Source organism: Pezoporus wallicus, unplaced genomic scaffold (assembly GCF_028554395.1).
Source record: "Pezoporus wallicus isolate ANWC-B61680 ecotype Strahan unplaced genomic scaffold, APGP_CSIRO_Pwel_v1 contig_5069, whole genome shotgun sequence".
Classification (NCBI taxonomy): Eukaryota; Metazoa; Chordata; class Aves; order Psittaciformes; family Psittacidae; genus Pezoporus; species Pezoporus wallicus.
In genome coordinates this window covers 8,152,473-8,167,388 of record NW_026642361.1, presented here as the reverse complement: position 1 = coordinate 8,167,388, position 14,916 = coordinate 8,152,473, and the positions used below count along the sequence as shown (strand labels likewise).

The following is a 14,916-nucleotide window of genomic DNA, read 5'->3' as shown; positions in this document are numbered from 1 at the left end:
GGAAAACGTCAAGTAACAAAACCATGTCATTCGTTCAGTTGGATTTTTCAGTCAAAACGTGAATTTCATACTGTTGCATCTCTTAATAGCTGTTTTTTTTTATTATTTTTTACTAAGAACGCGTCCGTTGTCGTGTAGGAGGAACAAAGTGTGTGTTTTCAAACAAACTCATTTTTCCCCAAGCTGAGCAGCATCCTAGGTGTTCTCTAGAGGAAACTAGACATCAGTGCTGGAACTGCTGATGACTTTATGCTTTGTTTAAGCTCCCAGCTGTGGAGGTACTTGAAGCAACAAGACAATCTTGCTCTATGTTCTGCTTGGATTCGCTGGCTTACCTTGTATCTTTGGTGCTGTTCTCTAGGAATGGTTATGAAGACAAGTTATCCCCCCGTGACACAGTGATGGTCAGACCTGGGCGGAAGCAAAGCTCTCAGAAAAGAGTTTCTGGTATCCTTTTCCTGAAAGATTGTTCGTTTTCTCTTTAATCTTTGCTTGCTGTGCTCACAAGGTGTCTGTATTTTTCCCACTGCTTTCATTTTGAGCATATTTGGAATAGTTTTATAATGTACTGCAAGTTACTTTTTGGTTCGTACCTGTTGGAAGAGAAGAATGCATGCGTATAATGTGAAATAGAGAGGCATTCTGCAGCCAAAATTTTGCTGTTGAACTGTCTGTATTTTCCTCTTCTGTGTGTAGTCTGTTTTCCGTGTGGTGGTTTTGTGTGTTAAGAAGGAGAAAAGTTCCAAAACAAAACTATGATTGTAGTGTCTGAAAACTGCTGGAGAGGGATATTAGTGACTGACTGAAAGTGTGACTGGGATATCTGGGGGAGTTTTATTTACAAAAATACTGTATTGTCAGTGATATGATATGTTACTTGGCCTTTGCAGAAGAACTTAAAGATAAGCCAAAAGATGCAATTTTTTGTCTTTTCACAGAATAGCATTTCCTCTGAGTGGGATTTTTTTCTCTCCCTTCCTCTTCCCCACATTTTAGTCCCAAACCATGTGAAAGCTGTTGTAGTGATGGCTCAGAACAGATTATTCAAATAGACTTAGGGGAAGGAGTCGGGGTAGAATAGGGAAAGTAAGAGATTGTTGAAATGCTTGTATAGTCAGTTCTTGGCTACATATAGATTTATTGTTTTGATTATGAGTTAAATATGATTACAGGGATGTTGCATTGCCTGTGTCCTAAACTTGTGTCATCACATTCATGTGGTCTTGTGTTTCACAGTTTTTCGTGGGCTTATGAACTCAGGTTGATGTCAGCCCAGAGAACTATGTGAGCTGGAGCCAAATCCATCTCGGTTTTTTAAACTTAAGTTTTATTCAGTCTATTATATCTTAATTTTATGGTTTTATGCTCTTTTGCATGTATTGTGTTTCCAGAATATTTTGATTATTCAGTGTATCTTAACTTTCCATTCACAGTAATAGCAAGAGAAATTCACAGACACAGATCTAAATTTCCACAGAACTTTCCCCCCCACTTATATAGAATAAGAAAAAAATGCCATGTAATTTGAAAGTTAATGGAATAGTATTTTTTGGTTATGATAGCAAAGGAATCCAGTACATTTTCTTGTCCTTCTGGTTTTTGCAAGCAAAATAGAACCAGTGAAGTAGTGGCCCTGATTATATTGTGCCTAAGAATCGCGATGTTCTTGGGTGCTGATATGACATGGGATACTGAAGCTACTGAAACTTTGACACAACTCCTTCTTAGTAAACCAAACATAGAGCACTGAACCTAGTTGCTGACAGGCAGAAGTAAAGTAGAGAGACAGAGAGATTTTCTGTTCAAGTCATCAGCACACTGGAATGGAGAGAAACTTTTTTTTTTTACATGCATTCAGTCTCAGATTTTTGTATTGCTTAGCACAGAGCAGCTCCTCATAGGACAAAAATATTTTCTTCAATCTGAGCAGTGAGGAGAAGCCCCAGATCTGGTATTCTCGTATCTCCAAACTTTACTTCTCAGTGTTCCTTTCAGCCCTCCAGCTTTTAAACTTTTAGTGAAACATTTTGTGACCTAACTCAGGCTTATGAATGGGATTTTCTGCTCCAGTCTGAATGACTAGATGTGTAATCCTCGTAATATTTGAGCTACAGCAAAATATTTTTCCTTTCCCAGTATTCATTTTGAACAGAGCCAAAAGCATGGTTTCTTAATTCGTTTATTAATCAGTTCTTGCATCCCTGGATGACTCCATTGGAAACATGACACCCAGAGGCCAATTGCTGTCCCGAACTCCCAGTTCATTGCATCGCCAGCCAGGTAAGGCTACTTTATTTCTTTAGTAAAAGGAATTATATGGTTGGACTTCAGAATTGATAACAGTTCATAAGGAGAAAGACATGGATGCACTGTAGTGAGTCCAGTGAAGCACTGCGAAGTTATTTAGAGGACTGGAGGATCTGACATATGAGGAGAAGCTGAGAAGAGCTGGGATTGTTTAGTCTGCGAAAGAGAAGGCTTGAGAGAATCTTGTCAATGTATATAAATACCTGGCAAGAGGGTAAAAGGCAGCCAGGCTCTTCTTGGTGGTGCTCAGTGAAAAGGCAATAAGCACAACAGGATATATTGGGAATTCTGTTTAAATGTAAGAAAAAATTTACTGTGGAGCTTATTGAATGCTAGAGCTGGTTGCCCAGATGGTCTGTGGAGTATCTGTCCTAGGAGATAGTCAGAGCTGATTGGAAACCAAACCTTGAAGATAACCAAAGCAACCTTTTCTACTTGACACTCCCTTGGGTAGGAGGGTTGGAGCAGCAGATCTCCAGAGGTTCATTCCAACCTCAGTGTGGTGGGTTGATGCTGACTGGACACCAGGTGCCCACCAAGCCATTCTGTCACTCCCCTCCTCAGCAGCACAATGCGGGGAAAGAAAATGTAAAAGGTTTGTGGGTTGAGGTAAGGACAGGGAGAGATCACTTGGCTATTTCTGTCATGGGCAAAACAGATTTGACTTGGTAAAATTGGTAATAAATTAATCAAATCAGAGTAGGGTAATGAGAAATAAAACCAAATCTTAAAACATCTTCCCCCCCCATCCCTCCCTTCTTCCCAGGCTCTGCCTCCTCACACTGAATGGCATGGGGACAGGGAATGGGGGTTGTGGTCAGTTCATCCCACTTCTCTGCTCCTCCTTCCTCCTCAGGGAAGGACTCTTCACACCCTTCCCCTGCTCCAGGATGGGGTCTTTTCCACAGCAGACAGTCCTCCATGAACTTGGAATATTGTTCCTCAGTTCAATAAGGACAGGGAGCTGCTGGAGAGAGTCCAGCACAGGGCAACTAAGATGATTAAGGGAGTGGAGCATCTCCGTTATGAGGAAAGACTGAGGGAGCTGGGTCTCTATAGTTTGGAGAAGAGGAGACTGAGGGGTGACCTTATTAGTGTATATAAATATATAAAGGGGAGTGTCACGAGGATGGAGCCAGGCTCTACTCAGTGGCAAACAATGATAGGACAAGGGGTAATGGGTACAAACTGGAACACAAGAGGTTCCACTTAAACTTGAGAAGAAACTTCTTCTCAGTGAGGGTGACAGAACACTGGAACAGGCTGCCCAGGGAGGTTGTGGAGTCTCCTTCCCTGGAGACATTCAAAACTCGCCTGGACACATTCCTGTGTAACATTATCTAGGTGCTCCTGCTCCGGCAGGGGGATTGGACTAGATGATCTTTTGAGGTCCCTTCCAATCTCTGGCATACTGTGATACTGTGAAACTTCTCCAATGTGCATCCTTCCCACAGGCTGCAGTTCTTCACAAACTGCCCCAGCGTGGGTCCCTTCCACAGGGTGCAGCCCTTCAGGAGCAGGCTGTTCCAGCTTGTGTCCCCCATGGGGTCACCAGTCCTGCAGCAAACCTGCTTCAGTGTGGGCTCCTCTCTTCACAGGGCCACAGACTCCATGGGTTGCAGGGGTACAGCCTGCCTCACTATGGGCACATTTTCTTTCTTTGTATGTCCAACATCACTTCATTTTCCATTTTCTCTCAAGTATTTATCTCTGATCTTCAGTATACATTACTTTCACATCTCAAGAGTTCAGGGAAGATTTGTGGTGAATGAAGATACATGCTAGTACAGGGACAGAAACCTTTGGTTCTTCAGCTTACTTGATCTGTGTAAAACGCGTGGAAAACTAAATCTGCCTATTGATACAAAGAATTCCAAGGTCCCTGTACGTGTTTGCAATGACCTTGCCCCCTTATAATTTGATGATCTTCTAGACTGGGAACATTCCAAGAAAATTCTGTTTACCTTGGACACCGAGGTGGTGGGGGGGGGAGGAGGGAGCAGAAACAAGCAAAGTGCCATAAACATTTGATCATCTGTTTCTAAACTGGATGGAGGCTGATGGAGATCCTGGGCCTGCTTTTTATTTGTGGTTGTATATGCTGTTGTGAGTGTCTTTGATGCCTTTGAATCCAGCAGTCCTCGAGTCCAGAAGGAAACATTAGTGATCTCAATGCTGACTGAAGTGGTCTTGTTATGAAGAACTGCTGCTGAGGTTTCTGCAAGCACTTTTTTCTCCAAATTCAATAACAAAATATTGGGACTGTGTTGTTCGCTCTATCACTGTTGACAAAACTCCTGATTTGGCTGTCACTGTCTTGCTGCAAACAAAGTTTTTAGATGTCTTCCCAGGCTGTTTGTGATTGATAAGAGGATCAAAGTAGCTACTATTTTCATGCAAATTCTGTACTCTTTGGGCTGTATGAAGGTCTGTTGTGGTGGAGCTCCCTGTTGTCAGTGTGGCATTTATCATCTTGCAAAGCAGTTTCTCTGGTTTTAGCATGGCTCAGATATTCCTGGCAACACTGGCCACTGCACTGATATGCAGGAGCATCTGGAGCAGATGCAGTGCTTGGTAGAGCAGACTTGTGATTGTCTTTTGTTTTAAGGGTTTGGAGACCAGTTTCAAAGAGAGACTGAAGATTTATCGCTCTTTATGCTCATGGTGTGTGTTTACCAGTGAACTCTGGCAACTGGAAGTGTGTCACGTGTTTGATGCATAATACGCACACATTCAACATGGTGTCAGACATATATCTGGAATGCTGCTGGACTTGAGAAGGAACTGAAATGACAATAGATAGGCTTTGTCTTTACATTTATATGTGCCCTACTTGAAAAACTAGGGCTTGAGTGTACTCCAGACTTGGTTACCAGGGTGTTTGTATAACTCCTGCGTAGGTAGTTGTGTAGATTATTAAGTTCCATTATTGATAGTTAACCTCTTTATTTCTAAGTTCTTGGGCCTAAGACTTGCTTTTCTTTCATAACTGATGTTTGTGCGTTTAGTACATGCCTTCTGATGGAAGGAAAATAAAGACAGACAAGAGCAAGTTACTTCATCAGGTTGGTTCGTCTGTTTCTTGTGTGACAGAGCCGGTTTCATAAATACTTCAGTCTGCATAAGATTTCTTTAGAGCTCCTTAATAGACCATAGCAGCCTTAAATACTTTTTGTTTTCAGAAAAGGTTCTCTCTCTCTCTCTCTCTCTTTTGGTTACAGCATTAACTCGAAGCTTCATGAAGCCATCAGACATGTCTGCCCTCCTGGGAACAGGAGGGCAATCTCCACTGATTCTACAAAGTCCTGGACTGTTTGGCAATCTGTCAGGGGTAAGAGAGAGCATCTTTTTCTCTTCTGTTCCTGTGAAACATATAAGAAACTACAAGCTTACACCTTCTTTGCACCAAGGACAACCTATGGGTGGTACAAGCTTGCTAGTACTACTCTTGTGGCTTGCTATTAGTATTATTTATTATTGTGGTTTTCTTTGAAATGCCATGAGGAGTTTTAAGGGTTTTAAGGACTTGCTAAGTACACCATGTTTGTTAAGCTAGTCCTTAGAACATCAGCTTGTACCTACAAAAATCCTGACTTTGCTTGTTTACAAATTCATCAAAGACAATTATTCTATGTCAGCAAGTTAAACCTCCGAATTTTATTTTAGTGCTCTGAAGTATTAGGCTTCACTTGGATGTTAAAGTTTGGACTTCAAATACCAAGCTCTTGACTTTTCAAATGGTGTTAATTATCTTCTGTCTTTGGAAAAATACTGATTAGAAAAGTTATCGGTGGGGACCTCTGAAGTATTTAATCTATGTTTATTTTTAAATGAACTTGAAACAAGCTAAGATGTCTCTCTATATGCACATTTTAGTTCATCCTCCCTTTTAGTTGTAGTTGTAGTTTGTTACAGCCCATTTGTTTCTGTAAATTATCAGGTTTTGGGGCCTAGTTGATCAGCATGATCATGGCAGGGGCACTCTTCCTCTGATTCAGAGCCTCTTGTCATTCTGTAACTAGTGTTTTGTGGAGAGGAATACGCTTTAGGTTAGCATTTAGTGCTTTGACTTGAATCCAGTTTAGATTATCGGGGGAAACTTGGAACTAGACGAAAGCTTTTGCAGGAGGGCAATGGAAAAAGGACTTAAAATTATGTCTTGTGGAAATTTACTTGCTGGTAGATAAGAACACCCATCAGCCCTTTTTGCGTTTCCCACAGAGACCTGATAGGATTTTACTGGAACCGAGTTTCTTGTTATTTTTACTCTGCAGTTGGAGTGCTATAGCGTTCTGTTCTGCTTGGCCAAAGGGCAGTAATGGCAGAGAGATTAGGCAAGAGGAATACTGTGGGTAGAAACTGGGGCATAAAAGGAAGAATAACAGGTATATGTCCACAGTTTTTGGATATGCTGAAGAGGCTGCCACAGGCAATGTTATGGGGTTCCCTTTTTGTGGTTTTCTGGGTAGGACCATTTTAAGAGTCTGGAAAAAAATCAACCACTGGCGCATCTAGCTCTTTGTTTAGCATTAGCTGCTGATGAGAAGACAATTGCTGTCGTGGAAACAACTACAGGAAGCTGACCTGTCAGTGCAGTGTATATATAGTCTATCTTCTGGTTTGGCCATTTTGCTGCTCTGATGTCAGATAAGGTATCAAATACCTCCCCTGAAATAGCCCCCACAAGGTATAGGTACATCTTTATTTCCCCCTGTAATATTCTGATACTTGCTATTATTTTAAACATATATTGCTTCATTTGTTCAGATAGTTTTGGTCCTTTCCAACCCTAACTATTCTATGACTCTATGATTCTAAGGTTGAAAGACTGGTAAATGGTTCTGATTCAAGTTTTAACTATTTTACTTAAATTCTCACAGCTGCTTTACAACATAGTCAGTGTTACTATTGTTTTACTTTGAATGCCGAAATAGTAAGTAAACATTTACCATAATAGATTTGTTTTAAAATGAAAAGTGATACATGATGTTTTAAAGTGGATGGTCTTCTTAGATTAGCTGCTACTTTAGTTATTTCCTGAAGAAAAAGAAATTTGAGAATTTCTGTTTTCTAGATTAAAATTTAGCTTTTCAGAGCTGTTTGCTACAGGCTTGTAATAGAGGTTGCTATTTTTTTCCTTATGTTCTTGTTAATGCTTTTAGTTGGATGAAAGTAGCTGGACAATGGCACTCTCCCCTCAGCAGACAGGAATGTTTGCAAATCTGGACATGTCCAATATGACAGACAATGTCACTATGAGCGCTGTGCTGCTGCGTGAGGATGACCCTGGGGAAGCGGGTGAGACAATCTGAAGTTGTCATCGTAATTGCCCATAGTTTTTGTGTGTGGAATATAAACATCTATTTGTTCTTTTTTTTTTTATGTATTCTTTTTCTGACATTTCTTTGTTAAAAAGAATCTAGTTTAAAAAGTTCAGCAAGTGAATCTCTTCCAGTTATTGGAGTTTTGATAGTTTGTGTCATCTGTGAAACCTAATGGCACAGATGGGATGCTCTGGTGATGTAAGGCACAAACTGGATTAGTTTTGTGGAGATACACAAATGAGTTTGTTGTTAAAAGTTGCACAGATGACAGATTTACAACAAAAGTTCTGTAATTATTTTACTTACAGGTTCTGTGAATCTTACTGTCTTAGCTGAGAAGTTCTTCTGATTTTATAGCACATAAATAGTACATATCATCATTGTCCTCATTTAGATTTACAAAAGATGAGATGCCTTATCAGAAGGATTTTTTTGTAGTCTGTTTGGTTGGGGGTTTTTAGCAGGTTGTGTCTAATATGGCTGTTCCTTCTTTCATCTGTTGTAGCTACTATGAGCATGTACTCAGATTTTCTACATTCCTTCCTGAAGCATACATCAACTACCATTTTCGATCTTGTGGATGAGTATGAAAGTATTTGTAACAATCAGGTAAGTAGTTTGCCTGGGGGTTTTATTTACCTTATTTTACAGTCCCTTCCCAAAGTAGTATTGCCAGTTTTCTTCAAGCAGAAAGTCAAAGTGCTTCACATAAATGCTTTAAATCTTCCAGCTGGTTGCAGTCTTATGAGTCACTGAACACTAGTATTGAATAGCATCCCTCTTGCCTCGTACACTACTTTGGCACAGGAATACCCATTGTGTAGCTTGCTGAATACTAAAAATGTCATCTGGCTGCCATTCCACTATATGTGTCAAGTGACAATAAACATTAGCAGATGTATAGATTTAATTTTTTTTGTGTTATAATAATAAGCTGGATTAAAACATACTTATTTCTGTCGGGTATAAATAAATAAAATCATTATGATGCTTTAAGAGTTGTCTGCTACGTTACTAACAAGCTGGCAGTCGCGAGCTCAACATTAGCTTGAATGTGTCTGCTTTTAGACACAGTTCTATATTTGATTGGCTGTTGATATGACAGTTCAGCAGGGATTGACAGTTTGAGAGGAAGAAATGATGCTGCTTTTATCAGTAAGTGTTGTTCAGAAGAGAAGAGTGGACAAATCATTTTCTTTTTAAGAGACTTCATACCTGTGTCTGTGTTAAGAAAATGCATTCCTGCCCTGTTTTGTGCAAATCGGTTGTTGGGACTGAGTTAGGGGATGCTGAGGTGTGTACCACAATAGTGTTCTCAAGTGGCAAGCAGACAAGAGAAGGGGAAATAAATGTGAACTTGATTATTTTGTGAGGTGGTGGAACTTCTGAGCTGAAATGGAAGTATCTTCAATTTCTCCTGTTTGAGAACATGGATACAATCTACAAGATTGTGGAACATAGAGTGGTTGTTTTAAGATGTGGAATCTAGGGGGAGCTGATTGTATGTTGGCACAGACCTACAAAAGTAAAGTGAAGGATGCTGCTCCAAGAGCTGGCTTTGATATTGCTATCAGGGCTTAGAATGGGGGTGGAGAGACAGCCCTGAGCTCTCATGCTGCCTCTCATCTGTGCCCTGAGATCAGCCCAGTGGCTCCTAGCAGCCATGAACTCTTTTCCTATTTTATGGAAGGTAATAGAAGGGAACAGAAAATCATGTTCCTCTCTTGCATCATGATGGCACACCTCATTCTGTTTTCCAGATCTGTTGTTCAGCTCCCACTTAAAAATTGATGAATAAATTGATACGTGACAGTTTGGGTACTCCTAAAACCTAAGAGTTTGAGGTTGTTCTCAGAAGTAGTAGGAGCTTTGGAACTAGCTACTGATGGAGAATATTTATTGTCTAAGTTTTCCTCATGAGAAATAAAGCAGAAGATAATAGAATTTCTTTTTGGTGATACTGTAAGTTATGTGGTAAGCAACAGTTCAGGTTTCCTCATTTAACGGAACTAGAAAGGAAAGGGTATCTGTCAGGCACTGATAAATGCAGTTGCAAAGACCAGTAGGGCTGACCTTATGTTTGATATTGATGTGTATGGGGAAAAAAATTTAGGAATTGTGGTGGGTTTTTTTGTTTGTGGTTTGGGTTTTTTTCCCCAATGGTTCTCTCCCTCCCAGTCTTTTGGTGCTTCTTAATTGAGCAACATAAGCTGGTTTTATCCTGGCTTTGTACAGTGCATTTTAAAACAAAGCTAGTCTCTTGGTTTATGGCTTTTAGGCTGTGGTAATATTATTTTTATTAATAATAAAGGAAATCTGTGATGTGAAGCATCATCTACCTGTTTTGAAGAGATGGTAATCACAAACTTGGTTATTGAAAGCATTCAGGGTAATGAAAAGATTGCCGTAAGGGATGGACTATATTACTGTATTAATGTAAATGTATACATTTATTTACCTCAGGTGAACATACTGGGGAAGATAGTTTATCGGGCAGCTCCTGGACAGCAAAAGTTTTCAAAAACTGCCAGTGTTTTGTGGCTTCTCAAGCAGGAGATGGTGACTTGGAGACTCTTGTCCTCACTTTATAGGTAAGTCCTTTGAAAAGCACGTGATGGTTTTGCACTGAGCTTACTTTCTTGGAGATATATATATATATATATTTTTAATGAATTTATAAATACGGAGTGAAGCAGTAAGTATTAATCTGTTTATGGAACTCAGTGCTGATATATATGTCGATTATCTATTTACAGGCATGAAAATTGTAAATGGGCCTATTGCTACCTTTGCAAAATCAAGTATTTTTTAAAAAGAATGCTTTTGTAAAGGTGTTTTTAAGTATTTTCCATTGTGGTGTCCCTGCCCATGGCAGGGGGTTGGAACTAGATGGTCTTAAGGTCCTTTTCAACCTAAACCATTCTATGATTGTGCATTCCACTGAAGTTTCTCAGCTTTATTTTAATCATTAACTTTTTGCATTTTTATTTCTAGAGATAGAATACAGTCTGCACTGGAAGATGAAACTGCATTTGATATCACAGTAAGCTTGGACTTTTATTTAAAGTGGTATAAGAAGCTAAATACAAGCTAAGTGCTTGTATTTTAAGTTTTACAGTCACAGTATTGCAGTCACTCAAAATCCAAAGGTCAAAAAATGTAAACAAAAAATGAGGCTGATTTGATTTTTATCAAGACAAATATTAAATCATTCCATATATTGACAAGTGAATTTAAATATTCCATGGTAAAGAGAACATGCTAGTGTAAAAATAAATAAATGTACTGTATTTACTTCAGTATTCTCCATACACTTGGAAAATTCACTGGAAATAACTATTTTGTTTTAAAAGTTGCATCAGTAGCTGTAGTGTTCCCGAAGGTCAAAGATAATTTTGCTTTGCTTAAAACAACATGTGGTCTCAAGCTGTCTGGCCTTTGCAATCCTGATTCCAATTTATCTCAAGAGAAATGAAAATTTTTTAGCATTCTTGTTTCAGCTGTAGTCATCTTGTCTCTGTCAATACAGTGCTTCCAGCCTTTGCTGCCAGATTATGCTTACAAAGACAAAACAATAAGTGACTCTGCCTCTGTAAAATTTATGATTGCAGTTGCTTTTTTTCTCAGTCATAAAATAGCTTCCTCTAGGATTCCTGCTGCTAAGTTGTCACTATTAAATTAAACACTGTTGTGCCAAAATCCAGTCTTCTTCTGCCTGTGCTTTTTTAGGAAAATGTATCTTCTCTTCTTTTTGTTGCAAGCCTAATAGAAGCTAAACTAATGCAGGAGAGCAGATAGAAAGATCAGGGTTCTGGGGTTGGGTTTTTTGATTCCGAGTTTGGTTTTTTTTTTCACTTGTTTATTTTAAGTGTGCATATGGGCTTGGAAAATGTCGTCATGTGTCATCTTTTTATGTTTACAGTAATAAGTGGGATCTAGAATAATATGAGTGCAGTCAGTGGAATCAATGGGTATGCTATTTAGAATCTTTCTGTGGTCATACATTTGTGAATTGTATTCTGAATCTCATCTTTAAAATTTTCAGTGTAACTGGATATAAAATATCATCCAAATAAAACAAATATATAGTGTTACCCATTTTTATAAAGGGGGTAGAGAAGAGGTAGCAAACTGAACTTGCAGCAAGTTTGCATTAGTATGTGTTTAGTTTGGTATTCATGGTTTTACTTCATGGAAAAGAAAACATGCCATAATAACCAACTTTTTTCTTCAATAGGTTTTAACTGCTAGTGAAAAAACAAATGTAGACAACTTGTTTCAGAAAGATTCACTTGTCCGACAAAGCCAGGTATGGTGGAAGGTGTTCTAAGATGAGAATGGAAATAGCTGTGTAGACACTCAAATATTTGCAACATTAATGCTTTATGCACTTTTAAAAGTTGTTTCTAATACTTTTTTATATTCACTGAAGTGTGTTATTCTTTGTATGCCTTAAAAATAATGCTTCTTAGTTTCTAAAGATCAGGTATGTTTTTCAGGCAGGCTTGGAGATGATGGAAGGCTGACAGCAATTTCCATTTGGAGCATGTTATTGTTGATGTGATTAATAAACTGTTAAGTAGCACTATAGTAACTGTAGCATCTAGTGAGAAACGGAGATCAAGTACCCAAACAACCTTCATGTTGGATACTTAAAATCAAATTGTAATATTTGTCAGGATGCGTATGCCTTTGATTACTGTTTAGATAACAGGTAGATCCAGAGATGAGAGGAAGGCAGTTAAAATTTTATTTGTTAAATGTTTGTTTTCAAAATGCAATTTGGTTTTATTCCAGCTGGTGGTAGATTGGCTGGAGAGCATTTCCAAGGATGAAATTGGGGACTTCTCTGATAATATTGAGTTTTATGCAAAATCAGTATATTGGTGAGTCAGACTTCCCTTGATTATATCTATACTTCCATCAGGTGTAAAATTCACAGGTACAGACACAGAATCACTCTTAAAAAGAAGTGAACTTTTTAAAGCTATTCAGTTTATTCACTTCTTTTTCTTTAAATTCTTCTATGTAAAAATTGAGGTTTTCTATCCACCTGCTGAAGTATTTCTTCTCAAAAGTCAGTTACTGCTTTTGGGAGACAAGGATAGAAGGAAAATCATCAAAGCAATTCACTTTAATCTTAACCTGGATGCAGATTTGATTCTTTTATAGTAAGGCACAATAAGAGAGGGTCACCTTATGATCAGCCTGTTGTTTACACTGGATAAAATCATGTTTTTTTCAGGTGGTCACTTCCTTGGCTTTAATTTTTGCCTGTTTAACTTCTTGTTGTCACTTTAAGTCATTGACCCTTCACCGGAAGCTGATGTTGTCATCTTTATTATCAATGATGGGGTTTAGGGCAGAAAAAAACAAAGACTATCTTTCATGCTAGATGCCTAGAATAAACCAGAGAATACAGGCTTTTGGAATCATACATTCTTCCTAAGTTGAATTTCTGTCTTAGACTGATGTTATAGTGAATGCTAGTGGGAAATTTTCCTCGTGCGGAAATTGATTCATAATTAAATACATGAATGACTGAAATAATGGATGCTTTTAAAGGAAGTAAAAAGTATGTGAATTGATTCTAATAATATACTTCTTGTGAAATGTTGTGTTTTCACAACAGTAATGCAGTCCATTGGTAAACCAACCCAAATGTCTGTCACTTCTTTAACCATATTCTAGGTAACAAAAAATATCTTTCAATATTTGTGGCTTATTAAAAGATGCTTGCTTAAAAAAAAAAACAACAAACGTTTTTCTGAAAAACATTTCACTTCTCTCAGGGAGAACACACTACACACCCTGAAGCAGCGACAGTTAAGTACATACATTGGGAGTTCTCGCGCTCTGGTAACAGAGCTGGTAAGTATTATTTAAAATAAGGTTTGATTTCACAATGGGTTAGAGAAAGCATATATGCTGTTTTCACAGCCTTCTGCCAGTTTTTAGATGGTTGTATTATCCAAAAGTAGTTGTACTATTTCAAAATCAGTACAGAAATGAGGCTTGGCACCTTTGGAGTTTTCCGGGGGGATCTGTCCACTTCTCTTCCAGCAGTCATGTCCATATCCTCACCCCTCTTCACAAGTACCTGTGGTCTATTTGGTGAAGTAAATGGCTTTATTAGTACTTTTTATGTCTGAAACGAACCCATATTCCTTACTAGAAAAGCTTATATGATTGTTTGGAAGCCCTTGCAGATAAGGGCATGCTGTCTTTATACAAGAACTAGTACAAGGAAGCCAAGTCCTGATGGGATTCCTTGATAGCTACTGTAGCAAAAGGTAATGGGGAAGTCAAGGAAAGAAAGGACTGTCCAGTAGAACAACGTAATGAATTGCCTCAGTGACAGCAAAGCACTTACAGAAGATTAATTCAGTTGGGGAGTGATCTGAGATATTGACTGGCTTGGGAAAATTTGTTTGGATTAAATAGAAGCAAGTACAGATGTTATGAAAAGCCTTCTCAGTCAGAAGGTGGAGTAGAGAGGCAGAAGGGGAGAGGATGTTTGACAGAAGAATTGGAAGAGGGGCAAAAAACAAAGTGGAGTAAATAAAGAAATTGCAGTGGCACCTTCTGATAGGAACAATGACAGAAGAGGAACAGAACAAACGAGAGGAAAAACAGGAAAGTGCCATGCTAGATGTTACATGGGTTGTGCAGATTGTTGTGCCAACGTGAAAAAGTGACTCCAAGTTACAAAACAGGGCTGGAAATCATTGGAAGAGGCATAATAGGCATTGTGTGGATGAATGATCACCTTTTTCCTCACAGGATCCAGATGCTCCTATCAGACAGAAACTGCCACTGGATGATTTGGACCGAGAAGATGATGCGAGGTTATTGAAGTATCTCTTCACTCTCATCAGAGCAGGCATGACAGATGAGGTAAGCTGCAGAAAGTTACAGTATCTTCTTGGTTAACTACTGTAACTTATTTTACATCTTACTATTAAAGCTAAGGAAAAGCTCTATACTAAAATGTCTGTTTAAATGTGGCTTGTGAATTAATTTTCAATTTATTATCAGTGCTGACAGAGATGGGCTGCTAAATCAGTGTTTTAATAAAATCTTGCATTTAGTTATGTAATTTTGGAGTATAGAGTAAATGTTATGGAAAAAAATGTTGCATGGTTTTTTGGCTGTCAGACTTTTTTTTCACTGTAGTGGCTTTATAATCTCTAATAATCAGTGGCTTCCTTCTAGGTGTAGATTACGTATTATGGAGGAGCTCTTTCCTGTGAGGGTGTTGAGGCACTAGAACAGGTTGCCCAGA

General features: G+C 38.6%; 1 protein-coding gene across 1 annotated transcript in view; it reads left to right on the top strand.

Annotated features, from left to right (window-relative positions):
* NUP107 (nucleoporin 107) overlaps window positions 1–14,916 on the top strand; it is a 29,828-nt gene that overhangs the window by 586 nt on the left and 14,326 nt on the right. The window contains exons 2-12 of the mRNA XM_057429519.1: window positions 362–447; window positions 2,191–2,280; window positions 5,523–5,638; window positions 7,470–7,605; window positions 8,137–8,240; window positions 10,095–10,222; window positions 10,626–10,674; window positions 11,869–11,940; window positions 12,429–12,517; window positions 13,424–13,502; window positions 14,415–14,528. Coding sequence (XP_057285502.1) covers window positions 362–447; window positions 2,191–2,280; window positions 5,523–5,638; window positions 7,470–7,605; window positions 8,137–8,240; window positions 10,095–10,222; window positions 10,626–10,674; window positions 11,869–11,940; window positions 12,429–12,517; window positions 13,424–13,502; window positions 14,415–14,528 — 1,063 coding nt within the window. The remainder of the gene's footprint in view (window positions 1–361; window positions 448–2,190; window positions 2,281–5,522; window positions 5,639–7,469; window positions 7,606–8,136; window positions 8,241–10,094; window positions 10,223–10,625; window positions 10,675–11,868; window positions 11,941–12,428; window positions 12,518–13,423; window positions 13,503–14,414; window positions 14,529–14,916) is intronic.